Below are 22,346 nucleotides of genomic sequence, written 5' to 3'. Positions count from 1 at the left end.
CTTTGCAGAAATGCTCGGCACTTTAAGAAGAAGATAACTCAAAATATATAGATACGTGGTGGAACATTTTGGTGTTTGAATTCGCATTCAGGACGCTTTAAACTCCCCGGTACAGCCATTTTGACATCGGTTGCAACTTTTTTTTTTTGTTTATTTGTTGACTAGTGTTATTAGTGGTAAAACTGTTTTATGGTCAGAAGAGCCCTGCGTTTATACAACACGCTACCTGTATCACGAAAGTTCTCAAAATTGGTAATATCTCAATTTTTACTAGGAGATTTGTATCAAACATTTACCATTATTCCTTCTATTTCCATAAGAGCGAGAATACCTAATATTTTTAAACAATTTCCCAGGTTGTTTGAATAATTTTTCGAACATCTAGAACTATTAAAATGATTTTTAATTCGTAATATATTTAACTACACCTTTGACTTGACTGCAGCATTGCCAACACTGCCAACAGTCTAAATATACAAAGGACAAGAATTTTCAGTTTTTATGTACATCTAAAAAACATGTGTTTCGAATAGGCTTCACAATATATCAGGCACCCTTTTACCCTCAGTATGAATTTGGGACGAGGCAAAATCCCGGTTGCGCCTCAGCTCTGTTGCCGTACTCCACTCAAGAGAGTTAGTTAAGACAAAGTCGATGCAACACTGTGTTGCTCTTAAACAAATCCGTCAAGGATACAGGGTGATTTTAGACGAGGTAGATGCAATACCTGTTGCGTCTCCGCCAAAGGATTTCATGGAAAAATTCTGTCAAGGGACTTAACGCCACTCAACAGTGGAGTGTAGACGAGGTCACATCAACCTCCTTGTTGCGCCTCCGCTCTGTTGCCGTACTCCACTCGGCAGAACAAATCAAGACGTTGACCAAACAACATCTCTGTTTCTCTGGAGTTCATCCAGAATTCACTGTATGCGGTACATTCACTCCACGTGCTCTCCAATCTGGTATTACAAGTTTTAATAGTGCTCTTTGTGTAAATAAGTGTTCAGAAGTTTGCATCGCCTTTCACTCAAAAAAATTTAGTTTGTAATATTGATTAACAGTGATTACTGAATAGTATTTCGTTGTCACAACAATTTAATTTGTTGTTTCAACGAACTTTTAGACATTGACGAATGTATTTGGTTATTGTCACAATGATTGAATAATAATTGTGAGAATAACTAGAGTACATAAATCAATAACACTCAATTTATTCAGCCAATAACTTAGTTTCGTATATTTAATAAATACTGTTAATTCTGGCAGCAACTGACGTTCTTGATTTCGTAGATGACAAGCAATTACCTTGGTTTATCGTGACAACGTACAGATTTCATTAAAACAATGTACAAATGTTGTTAATATAGAGTAATATATGATTATTGAATAGATGTAAATTGATTGTTGTGACAACGAATGCATTATTCAATCTACTACTGCATTTAATACCCACAATCAATGCGTTCATTGTGACAATAATCGTAGTTGTTGAGACAATAAATGTTTTGCTTGACCATTTGAAAGTTAACGGCTTTTCCTTATCGTGATACCCCTAGCTTCTCTGTGTTAACGAAGTGCCGAATAATAATTGCATTTCATTTTCAAGTGTGGTCCATAGTAGAAGGAAGTTTTTATGTGTCTATTATCGTGAAATTTCGGTCGAATTCTTTTTAAATGTATTCATTTTTTTCGAATCCTGAGAAAACTAATTATTATTTTTGAAAATTTAAATGCAAAATAAAATATTACAGTATTATCGAGGGTCTGAAGTCCCTAAGAACCTCTATAATGATTATTTTAATAAGTCACAGGGGGTGAAAAAGAGAAAATTTAGTATGATTTTTAATTTCAAATAGGCATACCATTCAACAGAAACTTTTTGTTTATTCTAAGGGACTTTCTGCCCTCGGTAATAATGTAATATTTTATTCTGCGTTTGAATTTTTCAAAAATACTTCGATCGAAATTTTGCACCTGCGCTCTCAAAAAGGATTAAAGTGTTATACATTTTTGGAATCACTATTTCAAACGCTTTTAAATAAGCTGTCACATGACGTACTTTCCCATAAAAAAAAATCAAAGTTACGCCCCGCCTGTCACCTGAAGAGGGATCGTGTAAAGTTCGAAACATTGATGTTATAATATACTTTGATTATTTTAAAAATCGACATGTCCGAGCGTTTTGCTTATGTGCTAAAAATAAATAAGTTAATAAGGGGGTGGGGGGAGTGTAACACTTATTCCAGTACACTGTATAAGTGAAATCATATGAAAAATCACACAGTGTAAAGTCCTTTAGGTTAAGGACAAAAAAGGGGGATTTAAAAAATTATTATTAATCAATTAATATCATACATTGGGCTATTGCATTCAGTAATTATTAATATAAAATACGTTCATAGTAGGAATGATCGAAACTGATTGTAAGAATGAATAGACTTGCTTGTAAGAAAAACCGTATTTATTGTGGGAATGAACGGAATTAATTGTAACAATAAACGAAATACGTTAGGAGAAATAACACTGTTATTGACACAACGAATAGTCTTCGTAGGTCAATTAACGACTTGTTGTTTCAATAAATAGTGTTCGTTGACTCAGTGAACAGAGTTCGTAATATCAATAAATAGTGTTCGTTGACTCAGTGAACAGAGTTCGTAATACTAATAAAGTGATATTATGGTATACATAATGAATGTTCATCCATTCAATAAACGTAATACATTGGCTCAACGAGCGAAAATAATGAATTGATGAACATCGTTTTGTTGTCCCAATAAAACCAAGAATTGGACAAATTTTAAGTATTGCGTTTGTTGTCTGAATTAACATTTTTATTGATATTACGTACCTTTTTCGTTGAGTATTGGGAGCCTTTAGATTAGACCCAACCAACGTTGGCACACTACCAGAACCAGGATCTTCGTGCCAGTGAGTTTTGCTGGACAACAGTGCACATAGACATTTTGAAAGACTCATTACACTAGTAAGAAATATAATAGTTTATAGTAGTTTGTTTCTCTCTATGATCTAGGGTTAGATCTATTTATTTAAATGCATGTTGTTTTGCTTGTTGTGATTCATTTTGTATTTTCTCTATATAATAAATTGCTAGTACCATAGCTTAAAAAGCATTTTGAACCAGTAATGTTAATACATCCCTTACAACCAGCGTCCTATGTTTTAAATTTCTCTCTCTCTCTCTCTCTCTCTCTCTCTCTCTCTCTCTCTCTTTCTCTCACGACGTTTTTCATACTCGTTGTTCATCAATGTCAATAAATAATCCAAATCCATTTTATAGCAGTCTTAATTTTGATGGATTCGACCGTTACTTGATGGAAGTTCATTTTATCTAACAATAAAACACTGAAAACGTTTGTTTTCTAAACTTCCACAAAATTTATTATAACTAAGTGACTACAGCTGTTTCGGCAGAGTGCCTTTCTCAAGTGATATAGTTTACAATGTGTTTGCCTTTTTAAGTCTTCAACTGAAGAGGTTGAGGAGTGGGGAGCTGTTTGTCTCGAGTTGGTCATTCAGAATTATATCTGTATTTTTCAGTTTATTAATTTCCATAGATTCTAAAAAAGATAGATTAAGGCCTTTATTTTGAATATGCACTGCATATTATGCAGGATTTGAAACTCTTATTGAAAGAATGATTATGATCTAGAAGGTGAAGTGGGTATGTAGAAGTGTCTGTTTTTCTATTGTTGAATGCCCTTTTGTATTCTGCTATCCGTTTGTTAAAAGTTCTGCCAGTTTGACCGATGTACGTTTTCGGACAGTCACCACAAGTTAGTTTGTACACACCACTCTGTAGTTGCTTTCTCTTTCGGCTTTTATTGTTCTTAATATAATAAAATATATAAGATATAATATATAAGATCTTAATATATTAAGAACAATAAAAGCCGAAAGGGAAAGCAACTACAGAGTGGTCTGTACAAACTAACTTGTGGTGACTGTCCGAAAACGTACATCGGTCAAACTGGCAGAACTTTTGACAAACGGATAGCAGAACACAAAAGGGCTTTCAACAATAGAAAATCAGACACTTCTACATACGCACTTCACCTTCTGGATCATAATCATTCTTTCAATGAAGAGTTTCAAATCCTGCATATTCAAGATAAAGGCCTTAAGCTATCTTTTTTAGAATCTATGGAAATTAATAAACTGAAAAATACAGATATAATTCTGAATGACCATTTCGAGACAAACAGCTCCCCACTCCTCAACCTCTTCAGTTGACGACTTAAAAAGGCAAACACATTGTAAACTATATCACTTGAGAAAGGCACTCTGCCGAAACAGCTGTAGTCACTTAGTTATAATAAATTTTGTGGAAGTATAGAAAACAAACGTTTTCAGTGTTTTATTGTTAGATAAGTCTTCATTTTTGTAATGTTTACTTTGGCAAACATTTCATAACAATATTTTTTTGGACCACACTATAATGTTATTATCGATATAAGAGCCAAACGAATGCCATAAACTCGGATGATCTTATACTGAGAAGAATAAACAACTAATCGTTTCTTCGTGTCCGATGTTGTTGATAAAAAATTAAGACTCATCCACATCAGATCCGAGCATTAGTATTCACGACACACTTGAAATATTTTTGGAAGCTGTTGTTTAGTAATCAGGCCTTTTTGTCTTCCTCAACAAGTGTTCACTTCGCTGGCTAAAGTGTTGAGCAAATATAAAGAATCTTCTTGTGCTGCTTGTGTTTGTGACGTTAACGGTTCTTTAAGATTATATACTAGTGATATATTATTTTAATTTTTGTTGGAGATCTAAGTCAATAAATGTGCTATTGAAAAAAAGATTATTACACTACAACTACACCTACTGTCTATTTATATGCCACTTACAAACGATTTTTTCTGGTGGTTTATATGACAGAAGTCCATAATTCAATGTAAAATTCCATAAGTAATGGATCATTCGTGGATGATCAATTTCTGAAATTACTCTTTAAATGAAAACCCAATTAATTTCTTTTAAGAATGATCTAAACAACATTACACTGGACAATAAAACCTTTTGTTTTGACACCGTAAACAAGTTTTTAGGTCTCTATATTGAAAATAAACTTAAATTGAAGCAACACACTGTATATTTAAGCAAAAGATATCATCGGGTTGATTTGCTGTCAAATCAGTTGTACACCATTTAAATTTCAAGATTGCAAAAAGTATTTATGTGGCCTTGATTGAATCTAATTTGAGATACTGTATTGCTTTTTGGGGTAGCTGTTCTCTTCATTATTTCAACATAATTTTTATACTACAAAAGAGAGCACTCAGATATTTATACAACGTCAAGTTTGGTACATCATGCAGGCCTTTGTTCTTTATGATATCTTGACACTTCCTTGCATTTATTCTTGAAATATGTAGTGTGCTTATTAAAAAAAACATAAAGAGGATATTCGGACAGATTCCCCTTGTAACACTGGTCTAACTTACAATTCCATTTTCTACATTAATTAAAAAACATTTTTTTGCACTGGAAAGAAAGTGTTTAATCACCTTACTCGATGTAAGATCCTCAAGCAATATTTCTGCATTCCGAAGAGCAATCAAGAGGTTTTTATTATCTAAGTGTTACTATAGTATCGAGGACTTTTTGAGGATAGTTGCGCTAATTGATATACCCCATTCCACGAATATACGACCCTCTTGGAGTATCGCGACAACGAATATTTTACTGTGCAAAATATGAAGAACGAAAGTAAATTGCAAATTATATTGTTGTTTATTGAAGTAATTATTAGAGAAAAATACTTTCGTACTTCTTATGTTGCACACTAAAATATTCGTTGTCGCGATAATCCAAAACAGTCGTATATTCGTGGAATACACCATAGCTTTTTTTATTATGGAAATTGTATAATTATTATTTTAATGTATGTACCTTGTATACATGTAACTAATTTTAGAAACAATAAATCTCTCTCTCTCTCTCTCTCTCTCTCTCTCTCTCTCTCTCTCTCTCTCTCTCTCTCAATTATTTGTATCTTAGTAGTATCTAGTATCTTATCAATTTTTGTTAGTTTACGATAATCAAATTTTACCAGATTTGGATAATACAGTTTCACAAAGGAAACAATTCAAAAATCGTGCGCTAACAGCAAGGCAGAAAAGTGTCTCCCAAATTAAAATGCATCTTTAAGAAGGCGCCCCCAAGAAGATGCTGACGTCAACTGAGACAAGGGATCTCAACCTTTTGTGGGAAGAATGAGGGGTGCAGCTTTGAATGGTCAGAGTTATATTGATAATTGCCTTTCCAAATTGCTTCAGTTTGTTCACGAAAATTATGCTAATGACGATATTATGTTTTGGTCAGACTGCCATTGCTCAGTCATAAAAGAATCCAAAGAGAAATGGTTACAAGAAAAATGTCAAGAGATAGAAGAGCTAGAACGAAGACACGCTAGTTTTAACATGCATAAAAAAATCAGGGAGTTTACTTGTACTTGCAAGAAAAAACAGTTTGGTAAGTTAATAGACGAGAACAACAAACTTATTGTAGATAAAGAAGAACAGTTACAGACTTGGGCAATTTACATACAAGATTTGTTTACGGATTATCGTCATATTTCTACGAACACTCTTGATCTGAATGGACCAAAAATATTGAAAAGTGAGGTGATAAAAGCTATAGATCAAACGAAAGATGGGAAAGCAACAGGATGCGATGAAATACCAGTCGAATTTTTACAAGTTTTTAACGAGAACAACATGAATGTGGTATTGGAACTGTTTAATAAGATATACAATACTGGTCAAATTCCATCCGACTGGTTGAAATCTACATTTGTGCCCCTTCCCAAGAAATCCAATTCTAAGACGTGTAGCGAATATCGCCTCATAAATTTAATGAGTCACACCCTTTAAGTATTCTTGCGTATTATTCATTCCAGAATACGAGCAAAATTAGAACACAGTATAAGTAAAACACAGTTCGGTTTTAGATGCGGTTTTGGAACTCGAGAGCCCCTATTTGCAATACAAGTCTTGATTCAAAAATGCCTGGATCAACAGAAAGATGTTTACGCCTGTTTTATCGACTATGAGAAAGCATTCGATACTATCAAACATGACAAACTCATAGAACTATTATATCTTTCAGGACTTGGCACTAAGGACATCCAGATTATAAAAAATCTATATTGGAATCAAACAGCCCACATAAAGAATGGACATATGGTGAGTGAAAACATAACCATTTCTAGAGGGGTTAGACAAAGCTGTATTCTTTCGCCACTGCTTTTCAACCTGTACACGGAACAAATATTTCTAGAGGCCCTGGAAGAGTACAATGAGGGCATCAAGATTAATGGCGTACCAATAAGTAGTTTTAGAAATGCAGATGATACTGTTATACTGGCCGATAACATCGAAGATTTACAGATGATGCTAAATAGAGTAAATACAACTGGCAACCGATTTGGACTGAAGATCAATAGAAAGAAAACTAAATTTATGGTGATCAGTAAAAAGAACATTCAACATATCGACCTGAATATTGAAGCCGAACGTATTGAAAGAGTACACCGATTTAAATATCTGGGATATACAGTAAATTATAAGTGGGACCCAGACGTAGAGATTAGGATCCGAATTGAAATAGCAAGATCCAAATTCATAAAAATGAGAAAGCTCTTAAGCAACCGCAACCTAAGCGTTCACCTCCGATGGCGCGCCACGAAATGCTACGTACTCTCTACGCTACTTTACGGAGCAGAAGGGTGGACGTCAACAGCAGCAACTATAAAGAAGTTAGCGGCTCTAGAAATGTGGCTGTATCGACGCATACTGAGAATACCTTGGACAGATAGAGTGACCAACACAGAGGTATTGAGACGAATGGGTAAAGAGGTGGAATTGTTAACAACTGTTAAAAGGAGGAAAGCGTCATACCTGGGCCATGTGTTCCGTAATGATAAGTACAGTCTGCTACAGCTTATCGTGGAAGGCAAGATTGAAGGTAGAAGAGGTTTGAGCAGAAAGAAGAAATCCTGGCTGAGAAACCAGGCTTCGATAAGACTACATGCCTTTTGTTCCCAAAAATGATAATCCTTCAAACTTGCCGCAGACTCGCCCAATAGACGATTTTTTACTTTAGTGTCTAGGGAGGTTTATCATGGAGGCGGAGAATCTCAAGATCAAGAAAAACTAAGGCGGCAAATTTACGAAAAACTGAGAGAACATAATCTGAATTCCGTTCAGGACCTCATTAGAAGAAATTTGCGACTGGTAGAGCAGATTAGACCACATAATTCGATAGTATAGTTTATTTAAGTATTGAGTTAAAATTTATGATAACTTGTAACTGTTTAAATATATTTCTTCATAAAAAACCAATGTGATTTTGTTTTGATATTGTGTGCCAAAACTTTTGGGACGCGCTTGAGAAATTCATCAACTTAAATTCCGTTATCTGAGAAAGTGTTTTCTATTAAGATACTTAAGGATGAACTATAATAAATATTCACATAAGAAAATAAAATAAACAATAGTATTAATGACAATTATTGGTTGTTACAAACATCTTAGAATCAATTCCAAAAAGTCTTCATATTTAATATTGATATTTCCAGTATAATTTGGATCTCGACGCTTAAATTCATCAGTAAACTTTTGAATTTGTATACAGGTTACAATATACTGATCCAAAGACATCGTTTTCGCTTCAGGATTATTTCTGGTAATTAGAAATCTGATAAAGTCCGGAGAAAAATGTATGTCCATATGCTTCAGAGCGTAATCCAACTCTGGCTCACCAAGGAACCCAGAATTACCCCTATCATATGTGTTAAAAGCATTGACCCACAGTTTTATATGGTAGTAAAGGGTTTCAAATTCCTTAATGTCGAGCCCACCGTTTTTATCCAGGTCGAAAAGCCTTACGACAAATTTACAAGCTGCATCGGAGAATTTTTTTCCCTGGAATATCTCAAATGCTTGCTGAAGTTCTTTAGATGATATTCGGCCCTCGTTCTTCATGTCCATTGCTCGGAACCATTTTTCAACTGCTGGGTGGATGGTTTCCGCTCTAGCAACCGTTAGCGGTGGTGGTTTGTACCACTGGTAAATTTTCTTATCCCTTAAACCTAAAAAATTATGAAAATTTAAACGTTACAGCTAAAAACCAGCTACAGCTATTGATACCAAGTAACATAAAAATAGAACTAAAAAAACAGTAGTCTATGTTGCGTGTAGTAGTGGCAAACTTAGATTTACAGCACAGCTAAAAGATAATAGAAGAAATTATTCAAACTATGTATATTATATTACAGGGATGGCCAAACTATGGTTCGCGAGCGACATGTGACTCTTCGAAGGATTATTTGTGGCTCTCAATAAATGCACCTAAATTACTTTTAATTTTTTGACAACAAATAATATAAAAGACTAAGTGTAACATCAGGACTTTGACAAGAAGACCCCTTATTACCGTTGCTATTCAATTTGGCCTTAGAATATGTAATAAGTAAATTATCATCTGAGCTAATAGGGGGATTTGCGAATCGACGATCAAAACTGGCTGGTGTTATGCAATAATGTACTAAACCACAAAAAGTTGTTTCGGAGATAAATTGATTTAAAACTTAAACTTAAATAAGGAATAGACTATTGATATTTATAATTTTATTTATTTTTTAAATTATAAGATCGACAACGAAAAAATACTACATTCTAAGATTATACAGTTAAATTGTCAAATTTGACAGTAATCAGTGTCAAAAGCGGGTTAGGACATTTTTGAAAAACTACAATTATACCTTAATAAAAACAAGCAAAACTGATCTAAACACTAAACTTTGTTAATAATCATTTAATTTAAATATATTTTTTGATCTAGTCCTCAAGAAAACTTTCGTCAATGTCAAAATCTAACTCGCTTCCGAGCCCTTCTATATCATGTTCAAAGTTGGAACTTGGGGTTAATCTTAAAAAATTGTAAAATGCTCTGGCATCTTGAGGAATTACTTTTAAAATATCTTTAAGTCTTTTATTTTTTTTTAGATAAAGGTTTACCGCTTGGCCACAACAATGGTAGGTGCAATTCCCGTATATTAAATTTGCGGTCTTTTCCATGTTTTCCAATATTAACTTCAATATACTCTTCCGCTTTAATATTATATTTCATGAACAAGGTCTTTGGTTGATCTTTTCTTAGTAGAATTTCATGTGTTTTTAAACAACTAATATTTTGTTTATTGATATCAACCTTTCTGTTTTTATTGAGTTTACCGCTGATACCATATCCTCTTTTGTCATTCTATTAACAATAAATTTATTTCTGTTTCTACAGCCTTTCATAACGTTGATATAGTCTTGATTAGAGTTGCACAAGTTTGACTTGAATGTTTGAACTTGACTTGAGTTTGACTTAATTTCAAGTCAAACTCAAGTCAATCCTTCTGACAAATATTTCAAGTCAAGTCAAACTGGTCAATCGTACAGGTTTGAAAATTCAAACTGTTTGTCAAACTAGTTTGAAAGAGTTTGAAAAATAATTTATTTAGTAGATATACTTTTTTGTCGAGATTGACATGTTAGTTGCCAATTAAGATAAGAAAATTAATAATACAATGAGCGCCACATAAAAGTAACTTAATACGGGAAGCGATTATAATCAAAATAGGGTCGTAAATTTAAATTTCTTGAAAATGATTCCTGAATGCTTAAACTGCTTGCTGGCAAGTTTCGTTTTATCCATATAACTTTTTTATATCTGAGTGTTACTAGATTAAAACAAAGAATTCGTTGGATAGTTTTTTTATCATACAAAGTGTAATTTAATCTACTTTGGGAGCGTTCAGGTTCAAGTATTACGTAACGCAAGTTGGTGGGGGGTCATGTAAAACGTTACGGCGCGTTACACCGGGAGGGGGTAGGATGGTTCGAACAGCGCATTACGTAATAGTGATGTAACAAATGTCATTTTTTGAACATGCGCGAATACGAATGCGAATGCGAATATCTAATAACGACATTCGCGAATGCGGATGCGAATGCAAATGCTCAGTTTTTTTAATTTGTTTTTATTTTTGAAATGTTTTCTAAATTTGTAATGAGAAGTTAATTGATATTTAGTGTAAATCAATCTGAACCTTAAGCTTTATTACATTATGCCAAATAATAAAACAACGTGAAGGCTGATAATCTGATTATACGAGGTTAAGTTACCTTTTTTTAATAAAAAAGATGAGAAAGAGAATAGATTTTAATTTTATTAATCTAACTTTATTTTTAAATTATTATTTCTCTTCTCTGATATTCATATTCGCAAAACGTTGGCACAAATTTTGCGAATGCGAACGCGAATGCGAATATGCAAAAAGATGCGGATATTCCCGAATGCGAATACGAATACGAATATTCGTTACATCACTATTACGTAACATTGTTTTTTTAACTTAAATAAAAAAAAACTACCGAATCACAATCTTCCACCTTTTCAACTTTGGTTTATATTTTACATAGAACCCCTGGATTGTATTATATTTCCCCCTCACCTCCGCTCATGTTACAATAGGAAAAAATAGTATTCAAGTGAAAAAATCTTAAAATTTGTATTTAGCAGTCAAGCACAGTAACATGTGTCTCAATGGACAGCTCAAAATAAAATGATTTGGAATTTTTATAACTTTCTTTTATTAAAAAAGGCATTTAAGGGCCAGTTAGAAAAACATCTGGTACATACCAATGTGCTAGTTCACTCGAAAATACAATACAAACGTATTGCTGTATATTTGTTGGTATTTCTTTAAAATTCAAAACTAACCATTGGGTTATTAGACCTGGATCCTGCGTACCAAAAAAAGTTGATTAATAGCAAGCCGAAAATTTGTTAATAGCTTAACGGTGCCTAGTTGGACAAACTTAGATGTACGGGAACACTGGAACGGTGGAAATTTTAATTGTGGAACAGTTTAATAATTTGGAACGTCAGATTACGAAAACGTCCCATGTATTTTGTCGGACATAACATCCAATTGATTTGTTACCCTTTCATTAAACTCTCATGCAAAAATCAGACTGCTATTACTAACCAACATGATTCCTGTCATTTGACATGTTCTTCATGTTCCACTCATTAAAATGCCCAGTTGATGATAAACACCAGTCTGATTTTTGCATGAGAGTTTAATGAAAGGGTAACAAATCAATTGGATGTTAATCAATCGGAAGTTCTATCCGACAAAATACATGGAACGTTTACGTAGTCTGTCGTTTCAAATTTTTAACCTGTTCCACAATTAAAACTTTCCCTGTTCCAGTGTTCCCATACATGAAAGTTTGTCTGACTAGACACCGTTAATCTATTAACAAATTTTCAGCTTGCTATTAATCAACTTTTTTTTGGTACGCGGGATCCAGGTCTATATGGTTTTACCTACATTTATCTACAATTTAAATTTCTTTCGGAGACAGGCTACAAATGTTGGGTTTAAATTTTTAAAAAATTAATGTATAAATATGCATTAATAGTATGGTATAACATAACTAGGGCCAAACCCTGACATCCAAAGTGAAAGTTATCCTCCAACACCAAATTGTTCTATATGGTCCACATAATGTTAAGAAAAAAGTCACACACACCATTTTCAGCGTCGAGTTTGGGGGGAGAGGGGGAAGAAATCGGTAAATTCGGAGATTTTTACGTTTTTCGTCAATATTTCTAAAACTATGCCGTTTCTAAAGGATTCTACATAAAATTTAAAACAAAAAGGTCCTATACATATTTGTTATAAAATCAACGGTTCCAGAGTTACGGAGGGTGAAAAGTGGAAGTTTTCGTTTTATATTTTTTGGGAAATTTATAATATTATTACTGATGAAAGAAATTTTCTTTAACAGGATTGTGTTTTGTAAATAAAATTTGCTATTTCAGTGGCATGTTAGTGATAAGCCCTCGAAGAAACGTCAACCTCATCACCCAAAATCATCATCAATTGCCCAAATTGGAAGTGTTGATTATATAACAATTATATATAGGACCTTTTTTGTTTTAAATTTTATGTAGAACAATTTTGTATAGAACATTGTTTACGCTAAAGTATAGTTTTAGAAATATTGACGAAAAACGTAAAAAAAATACTAATTTACCGATTTCTCCCTAATCTCCCCTCCAACCCGGACGCTCAAAATGGTGTAACTTTTTACTGCACAATATGTGGACCATATTGAACAATTTGGTGTTGGAGGAAGACTCTTTCTTTGGATGTTTGGGTTAGGCCTTTTTTTGACCAGTTATACTATACTTACTACCTCCGTAACTTTGGAACCGTTCATTTTAGAAGGATTATGTAATGGGCCTTTTTTATTTCAAATTGAATGTAGAACATTTTTGTATAAAAGGTTGCTCATACTAAATCGCATAGTTTTAAAAATATTGACGAAAAACGTAAAACGAATTTATCGATTTCTCCCCCTCTTCCCTTCAAACCCTACGCTCAAAATGGTGTGACTTTTTTCTGAACATTATGTGGACCATATAGAACAATTTGGTGTTGGATGATAACTTTCACTTTGGATGTCTGGTTTATGCCATTATTTGGATCAATTGTATCATACTATAAAACGCTATAAGCTTTCTTAATAATTATTATCCTAACTGGCGCGCTTATTGGGTTTTATTTGTCTGTCTGCGGTTTAAATATCATATCAGCCAATACATTTCTGTTTATTGAAATTTGTCAAAAAAAAATTTTTGGACCTTGTTGGGATTGGGGGATTTCCCTTACCCCTCCCCCACCCATTACTCCCCCCCCCCCGTTGATCCGCCACTGAACAAATAAACACGTTGCGTAATATTCAAACTTTTCAAACTGTTTGAAGATGTTTGAATTCAAGTCAAACCTAAAGATATCGAAATCAAGTCAAGTCAAACTTTTTTATACAAAAAGTTTGATTTTCAAGTCAAGTCAAGTTTGTTGAGTAAAATCAAACTAGTTTGACTTAATGCATCTCTAGTCTTGATCTGTGTATATTCTTTCGTTGGTTTTTAATGCACATTCAACGTCTCCGAAATGGGAATCATTGGGTAAAAAGGAATGACCCGACAATAAAAATTTTAATTGAATAACTTCCAATGAGGGGTGATTTTGCAAAACGTGCATTAACATTAGTACCAATTTTATACTTCTGTTCTGGCCGCCGCACGAATCTGACCACAAATTTAATGTAGTAACTGGAGGTTTAACATTTTCAATTATATACTTACGGAGACAAGACCCGACTTCCTGGGTTCCTCGGCCAGCTTCATGCTCTAACCATACATTATACATCCCTTTTCCTTTGCTTCTTATAGCAATTCCCAAATTGTAGAAGTTCAATTGCCTCTTGTAATAAACGATACCAGTGGGTAGTTTGGGAAGAGGATGGGTTTTTTGCAAGTCAAATAATTCATTTTTAATAATGATCTCTATCCCTACTGATGGGTTAGAACACTTTTGCTTATTTATACATTCGCCACTCGCTAGATGTCTATGAGAGCGCCAATCAGCTTAAAACATTTTTGTTAACTGCAGTACACCTCATATGGAACCTGTTTCACTAATAATCTCAAATCTCAATGAGGTGTGCGTTAGGACATTATTGCATAACACCGTCCAACTATTGTTAGCCTTTGCTGATCATCTAGGTGCAGTCGCTCATTCTACAAGAGACGTTAGAGAGCTGTTTTCACAACTCGAGGAAGAAACATGTAGTCTGCGCCTTCGAATAAATGAAGAGAAGACGAAATACATGCTGGTAACCAAAAATACAAGACCAAGAGTTAGGCAGAACATAACTATTAATGACCACAACTTGGAAGTAGTAAAATAGTTTAAATATCTAGGGGCGGTAATCACAGACGACAACTACATATAAAAAGAGATCTCGGCAAGGATAGCTGCGGGGAATAGAGCATTATACTCCTTATCATCATTATTAGGATCTAAGTTGCTAAATAGACAATCTAAATTAAGACTTTACATGCCAATTATTCGCCCAAAGGTTACATATGAAAGTGAAATATGGACTCCTCTGGAAGTCATGGACTCAGCGGGAAATTAATATGCTGCTGGTTTTTGAAAGGAAAGTTTTCAGAATGATATTTGGACCTATAAGAGATGAATTGAGAGGAGAGTGGAGAAAAGGCCGCAAAGCTAAATTGGGGACTGTGTATGGTATTGAAAACATCGTCATACATATAAAAGATAATATGGGCTGGTCATGTGGTAAGATCAGAAGAAGACAGAGTATTAAAGACAGCGTTTTTGAGAGACGGTAGAAGATCAGTAGGCCGTCCCAGAAAAAGATGGAAGGAGGATGAAAAATCGAAGTATCCTGAAATAGTATAAAGGTTGTTTGTAAAATTATTTTCATATTTGAAACAACGATATAAACCTTTTTATTTCACTTAAAAATTCGTGAAATCTAAACACTGAGAGAAAAATTTAATACCTTTTTTACACTTTTTAAATAATTGTTTAATTGCGGCTTGCGAAAGCTTTCAATTTTTGAAAAATGGCTGGGACTATCAAGGAGCTTGGCCACCCCTGTTATAAAAGGGAAGACAACAACAAAGACTAGACAATCAAAGAATGTAAGGAAAATATCTATAGTACTACAATTCTTCAGGCGGAAATGCAGAAAACAACGTACCTACCGTTCAATTGCAATCTTTACAGATAGCCAGGGAGCGCTTAAGGCACTCAATTATGTAGAGATGAATTCTAACCTAGTATGGAAATAGGTGGGTGCCCCAAATAAACTAAAAGACTGTAACAAGGTTGCAGTAGCCTGAGTATCGGTACACGAGGGTCATAAATAAGGTTCCCATTGGTTGGACGGGAACTCTTCTGTTGGGTTGCAAAGGCGGTAACAGGAACAACAACAAGGAAATGGGTAGCTAACAAATATCTGAAATGGTGGAGGTATTCACCAGGACAAAGATAGGCGAAACAGTTCAGTATAGAACATTCGCCAAAATTTATGGCAGACCTAATAAGCAAAGACAGAGCCATAGTAGATCTTCAAAAAGGGCACTCTAAGCTGAATAGGCAGTTAAAGCTGATGAGATTGGCAGATAGGGAGTGCCCAATTATTATGGGGCAACAATATCACTCCACTGAGCTGAATATTAATGAGTATCTGAGAAATATGGTAGAACTATATCAAATAACTTCATTTCATAGTCAATAGCGGAAATACAAAAGAAAAATGTAAAGAAAATTATATAAAATTATATATGGTTCAAAGTATTGTAAGGTACTAATTAGTGTAGGGAAAACTCGGTAAATATTTTAGAATCACTTGAAACAAATAAGTGCTAAAAGATGGCCATTCAAAATATATAACTGATAGCTAGAACATCAAAAAGCAATAAAAAAACAAAGACAAAACTGTAATCTAGCTAAAGGTGATGCTTTGAGAAATATATAGAAGATAAAATAAGGAACAAGATAGCGAATAAATTAAATATCAGAAAATGGCTAATATTGTTTAATGATTGTTAAAAAAATCTAAAATTGAAATATACCTATTATTTTAAACTTACATTCTGGTAAACCTGATATCATCCATTTATCTTGAGCTTTGTTCGAGTTTTTAAGTAATCTTTGTCTCTCTGTTTCCCGTTGATTCATCAATTCACGATAATCGATATACTCAGGTTTCTCCAATAATCTTCGTTTTAAACGTTCCCTTTGTTCCAATAAGTGATGGAGCTCCAGGTCATGGCTGTCAAAGTAATCTTCACTGCTCTTACGCGTAGTTGCTGAAACAAAAAAAGTAAATCATATACCTATAGGAGAGAAGTCCTCTGACTTCTTGTTGCTTCATATAGAGGTCGTTACTAGGAAGAGGAAGAAAGGGAGACAGGAGAGTGAGAGATGAAATGGCTAGACAACCGGAATATATGTTGTAGAAGATATCTAAAAAGAGATCTATCTATCTAATAAGCCTTCTTCGGTCCATCTTTGGACATAGGACTCCCCAATCCTTTTCTTTTCTTCTCTGTCTGTCACTACAGTCATCCACCTAGAGCACATTAGATTCTTGATATCATCTGTCAATCTCATTTGGGGCTTTCCTCTGCCTCGACTATATTCCCACGTTCTCCAGTTTATAAGAATTTTGTTCCATCGGTCTTCTTTTTGTTTTATATTGTTTCCGGCAAATCTTCATCAATTTTGCAACTTCTTGTCTAACATTCCTCACTTTTGTTTTCCCTTTTATCCACCCATTTCTCTTTTTATCTATTAGCGAGCTCGCACACCAAAGCAATATCCTAACATCGCATATATAACATGCATTGCGAAAAGATACGCACTGAGTGTCACATCTGGTTCTCGCTGCACCGAAAACCAGATGTGACACTCAGTGGGCATCTTTCCACAATGTATGTTATGCGATGTAGGGATACTTCTTTGGTGTGCGAGCTCGCTTAGTCTTATGTGCAACATTTGTCTTGCCATTGCTCTTTGCGTTTTTATGATTTTGTCCAAGTTTTGTAAACGTCCACGTTTGAGAACGATAAGTGAAGTGAGAACAGGGAGTCATTGATTGTATAAGTACCTTGGTCTTAAGATGTTGTGGATATCCTTTGTTTTAAAGATATAGCTTAGTTTGCCAAATGCTGGCCACGCCAGTCTAACTCGTCTTTTGATCTCTGCTGTTTGGATTTTCTTGTTAAGTTTTATAATTTGACACGGATATAGATATCCTGAAGATCCTGAACTCGTTCAATTTCATCTTGTCCGATCCTCATTTTGATGCCCTCATCTGCATTTGTTATGATTTTGGTCTTGCTGTAATTTATATTAAGAGGAAACAGTAGCGATCAACAGGAAGCGAAAACGCGTTCCAAGATTGCGGCTGTAATTTTGAATATTTTTTCGAGATATTTGGCACACGTATTCGTAATATAATAAAGAATGGCGGTACAGAGCCCAATTTGAAAAATATATTAATATGTGGAAATTACTCTGTAATTAAATATAATATTAAAAAATCGAGCCTGTACCGCCATTAAGAAGAACAAAAAAATACACTTTCTTCAAATAAACTTTTTTATCCGATGCCTAGATTTTGTGTCATTTTGAAACTACTAATGAAATAAAAAATTTTAGGAGTTCCAAAATGACACAAAATCTAGGCATCAGTTAAAAAAGTTTATTTGAAGAAAGTGTATTTTTTTGTTCTTCTTAATGGCGGTACAGGCTCGTTTTTTTAATATTGTATTTAAGTACAGAGTAATTTCCACATATTAATATATTTTTCAAATTGGGCTCTGTACCGCCATTCTTTATTATATTACGAATACGTGTGCCAAATATCTTGAAAAAATATTCAAAATTACAGCCGCAATCTTGGAACGCGTTTTTGCTACCTATTGATCGCTACTGTTTACTCTTAAGGCCTATCTATCTTTACAGCTTCTATATCGAGTTCTTTCATCACTTCAAACAATTTTTCTTTTTTATCAGTTATCGATACCATGTCATCAGCGGCGTACCTTAGAAGGTTCAAGTGTTGTTCCAAATTTTTATACCTTTTTCTTCCCATTTTAATTGTTTAAATTAAACATATCTTCCAGAGCCTGATTAAAATTTTTTCGGTGATATTGTGATATTGTATATTGACTAAAAATAGATAAAGACACGAAATAAATAGTGCACATTCTTATTAAATAAGCTGTATTAATATTATAATACAGTGAAACCTTCGATAAGTCGGATTAACCGGGACCACGGTCGATCCGGGCTATCGAAAATCTGGGTTAGCCGGAGAATATGGTAAAAATTAATAAAATACGGCATACTTTCAGATAAACTCCATTATAATTACAAAACCATGAAATGCATATGTATACATATGCACAGTACAGCTAAATTACGTACAGTTGTATATAGTAAACCATGAAGTGCATATGTATATGTTACCGTTAAAACCCGATCACGTCCTTGTCTCTTCTCGCAACAATTTTAACTGGTATGTATTCGCTAGTAATTCCAGAAAAAACTAGTTTGAACTAGTATAAACTACCCTAAATAAAATCCGTTTGGGATTTCCAGTTTTAACTGAATTTAGCAGTCAAATCTAGTTTTGACTAGTTAAAACTAGAATTGTCTAAAGCGCATAGTTAAAACTAGTTTTTCCTAGTAAATTCGGATATTAACTGAAATCTGGTTTTAACGGTAACATATACATATGCACAGTACAGCTAAATTACGTACAGTTGTATATAGTATTGTTTATTTCTTGGTAAAGCACTCAGTCAAAGTGAAAACATGTTTGTTTTGTCTGATGAAAATCGGTCCGGGTTAGCCGGACTTCCGGGTTATCGGAGGCCGACTTATCGGGGTTCCACTATAACAGAAACCCAAATTGAATATATCGGTCATATAGTAAGAGGTCCTCATTAGTCTGTTACGTTTGATTATAGAGGGCAAAATAAAAGGTAAAAAAGACTTAGGAAGACGACGAACCTTCTGGTCACGAAATATACCTAATGGAATGGTTTGGTTTGAGTTCTAACCAACCATGTATTTAGAGCTGCTGTAAGTAAAATAAGAATTGCCATGTTGATATCCAACCTTTGACAGAAGATGGAACCTTAAGAAGAAGAACAGAAACCTACTTAAAATAGCAAAATTAGAGAACACTTCTCGGTATTCAATAAATTATACGCGAACAATGCAAAATTCTAAATATTAACAGGTGGATAAAAACAAGAAAAAAACTGGAACGAAAAAATGTAAACCGAATGGGACAAGATATAGATTAGCGAACATCTGTAAAAACGATAAGTGGTAAAGCAGAAGACCCGTTGGAAGGCCGCCGAAAAGGTGGAAAGACAATGTACAGTCAACAACAACTAAAACAGAATAAGAGGCAGACAAACAGGAGTAATCCTAGTCGCAGGAAGAAGAAGAAGAAGAAGAAGACTTCGGTATTCTTATGTCTATTTATAGATGTACTTACGATATGATTGTGTGATCTTTATTCTATCTTCTATGTTCAAACTGTCGCAGCTATTTGCTAAATAAAGAAAAAAATACTTAACTATATCTGCATTAACACATTATTTTGAAATTTATTCACTTACATGAGTAGTTTGCTTTGAGGGAAGATTGTTCACTCATAATTTTTTAAAGTATTTTGGTTAAAATTCCAATGAAAAGCTTCACATGTGATTTTTAATGACACTTGAAAAATTTGACAACTTTTTATACCTTACAATAACAATTTTTGACAACTTCTGACGGTACAAATTCTTCTTTTCATACAATATTTTTGGAAGATAGATGCTATATTAATGTGGAATTAGGTTACCCTATTTACTTTCTAAGATCTTTTCTTTTTTAAAATCAGAATTATGTGTAGAGCTAACAAAATCAAAATTCACAAACAGTTTACAAACACAGGTTTCTTATTTTTTCATTTAAAATATCCCTTTATTTTACAGATGATAACTTGATGATGAAGTTTTCATGATTTACGAGCAACTAAGGTATCTTGAAAAACTGGGCTTAGATGATATAGAGACTTGAGACTCATATTTTTTTATTACAACCAAATTGCCAACATTAAAGTGAATGACCAGTTGACAGCGGAAATCTCCATTGATAGAGGAGTGGCAATGATGCATTATGTCCCTGATATTATTTGCCATGTACTCTGAACATATCCTCGATCAAGCACTGAGAGAACTCTCTACAAAATCTACATGAAGGCGTATTCAACAAGTCAACAGAGTGCGTCTAAACAACATTAGATTATATCGACGATACAGTAGATTTTGCAGATAGCTTGGTTGATTTACAAAGAAAAATGTCGCTCATATCAGGTACATATAAGCAAAGAATGTGGACTGGATCTCAATACGAAAAAATAACAAAGTACATGGTACATGGTAGTCATTTGTTAGTAGTCATGGTAGTCATGGTAGTCAAACACACAGCATTTGGTTAACCAACAGCCCAATAAAAGGGTAAACAGCTAGTACACATACCGTGGTACACAACATAAACAGCTAATAGGACCACTCTACTGAAATAAAACAACGTACAGGGAAAGCAATTATAAACGTTCGTAAAGATGAATGTGAATGAAAGCAATTTTAAAATTTCACGATTTACCATTGTATACCAAAATCTGTATTATCAGATGGTATGTGTTTTCTACACTATTAAACGGAGTAAAAGATTGGACTTTCTGAAGCTTCTTTAGGAAAATTCGAGACCTTCGAGATGTGGATATCGTGTGAATTTCATTGGTGAATCCGGTGGCGCCCAATATCCCGACAGCCAAAATCCCGACGGCTAAAACACCGGCACGCCAGAATCCCTACACGCCAGAATCCCGACACGCCAGAATCCCTACAGGCCAAAATCCCGACATGCAACAATCCTCACATAAGTAAAAATTCCGACCACTACATTTTGAATATTTATTGTTTCCTTCAGGGCCGCCGCTAAGGCATTGGCCGCCCGTGTGCAGCTTAATATTTGCCGCCCTCTTCCAATTTCAACACTTTAGAAAAATGTACCTTATACTAGTATTTAAAGTAATGTGCAGAAGTAATGTGTTGAGTAAATGTCTTGTTACTTTGAAAAGTCGGCTTCATTGTCTTTCCAAAGAGACGCTAATTGTATCTGAACGTATGCTGTTCTTCCGGTGAGTACCGATTCCACAAGGATAGAAACAATTTTCACCTATTATTTTTAATAAATGAAATGTCTTTCTGTCTGTTCTCTTCTCCCTCTTTCTTCCTCTCTCTTGGTTTGCTGTTTCTCTCTTCCTTTCCTCTTTTCCCTCTTATCTTCTCTGTCTTTTCCATTGATTTTGATTGAACTGGTTCTAGATCCGATTTATTCCTTTTCTTCCACTTCTCGCCTCCAGCTTTTCTCCCCTTGAGTTTCGTCCCTTCCTTTTTCCCTTCCTATTTTGTTTTCTCTTTCGTCGCCGCTGCTCTCTCTTCCGCCTTTATTGTTTTCTTCTTTTGTCCCATTTTTCTTCCCACGAGTTGGGTCGTGCTGATCGGTTCAGTGGGGCAGTGCGCCCTTGCCCCTCCAAGGCTATTTTCCACTCGGGTTCGCCATCTCCCTTGGGAATGGCTTGTAATCCACTATGTTACTCCTAGGCCATCACCCCTTCGGCATGATGGTGTTACACCTTGAGGTTGGGGTGGCGGTATATTAGGATGATACATAGCCGTCTTCCCTATGCATATCCGTTTGTTTTAAGTGGTTTTCTCCACTGGTTTCAGAGGTTTTCTCCTCGGGTATAGGTTTGGGGTTTGGGTATCGGGACGTGTACCTATGATGG

General features: G+C 34.4%; 1 protein-coding gene across 2 annotated transcripts; it reads right to left on the bottom strand.

Annotated features, from left to right (window-relative positions):
* Window positions 1–8,530: 8,530 nt before the first annotated feature.
* On the bottom strand, window positions 8,531–20,256 carry LOC114347679 (peflin-like). Of its 2 annotated transcripts, XM_028298351.2 has the most exons (4): window positions 20,125–20,256; window positions 20,001–20,057; window positions 16,573–16,791; window positions 8,531–9,127 (listed from the first exon to the last, which is right to left on the bottom strand). In XM_028298351.2, exons 1-4 carry the CDS (start codon window positions 20,159–20,161, stop codon window positions 8,556–8,558), a joined length of 885 nt encoding a protein of 294 aa, XP_028154152.2. In that variant the 5' UTR covers window positions 20,162–20,256; the 3' UTR covers window positions 8,531–8,555. The 2 variants fall into 2 exon arrangements, with proteins under 2 accessions (XP_028154152.2, XP_028154158.2); XM_028298357.2 differs by lacking the exon at window positions 20,001–20,057 and having other exon boundaries at window positions 20,125–20,241.
* Window positions 20,257–22,346: the final 2,090 nt, after the last annotated feature.

This window comes from Diabrotica virgifera, chromosome 1 (assembly GCF_917563875.1).
Source record: "Diabrotica virgifera virgifera chromosome 1, PGI_DIABVI_V3a".
In the NCBI taxonomy this organism is placed as follows: Eukaryota; Metazoa; Arthropoda; class Insecta; order Coleoptera; family Chrysomelidae; genus Diabrotica; species Diabrotica virgifera.
This window is presented reverse-complemented; position numbering and strand designations above follow the sequence as displayed.

Bases quoted from the DNA above. Each gene is read 5' to 3' on its own strand.
- LOC114347679 (XM_028298351.2), bottom strand. From the start codon at position 20,161: ATGAGTGAACAATCTTCCCTCAAAGCAAACTACTCAT. The intron at 20,058-20,124 runs GTAAGTGAATAA...TTCTTTATTTAG, and splicing joins CCTCAAAGCAAACTACTCAT to CAAATAGCTGCGACAGTTTG. The intron at 9,128-16,572 runs GTAAGTTTAAAA...ATAATTTTTTAG, and splicing joins GATATCAGGTTTACCAGAAT to GTTTAAGGGATAAGAAAATT.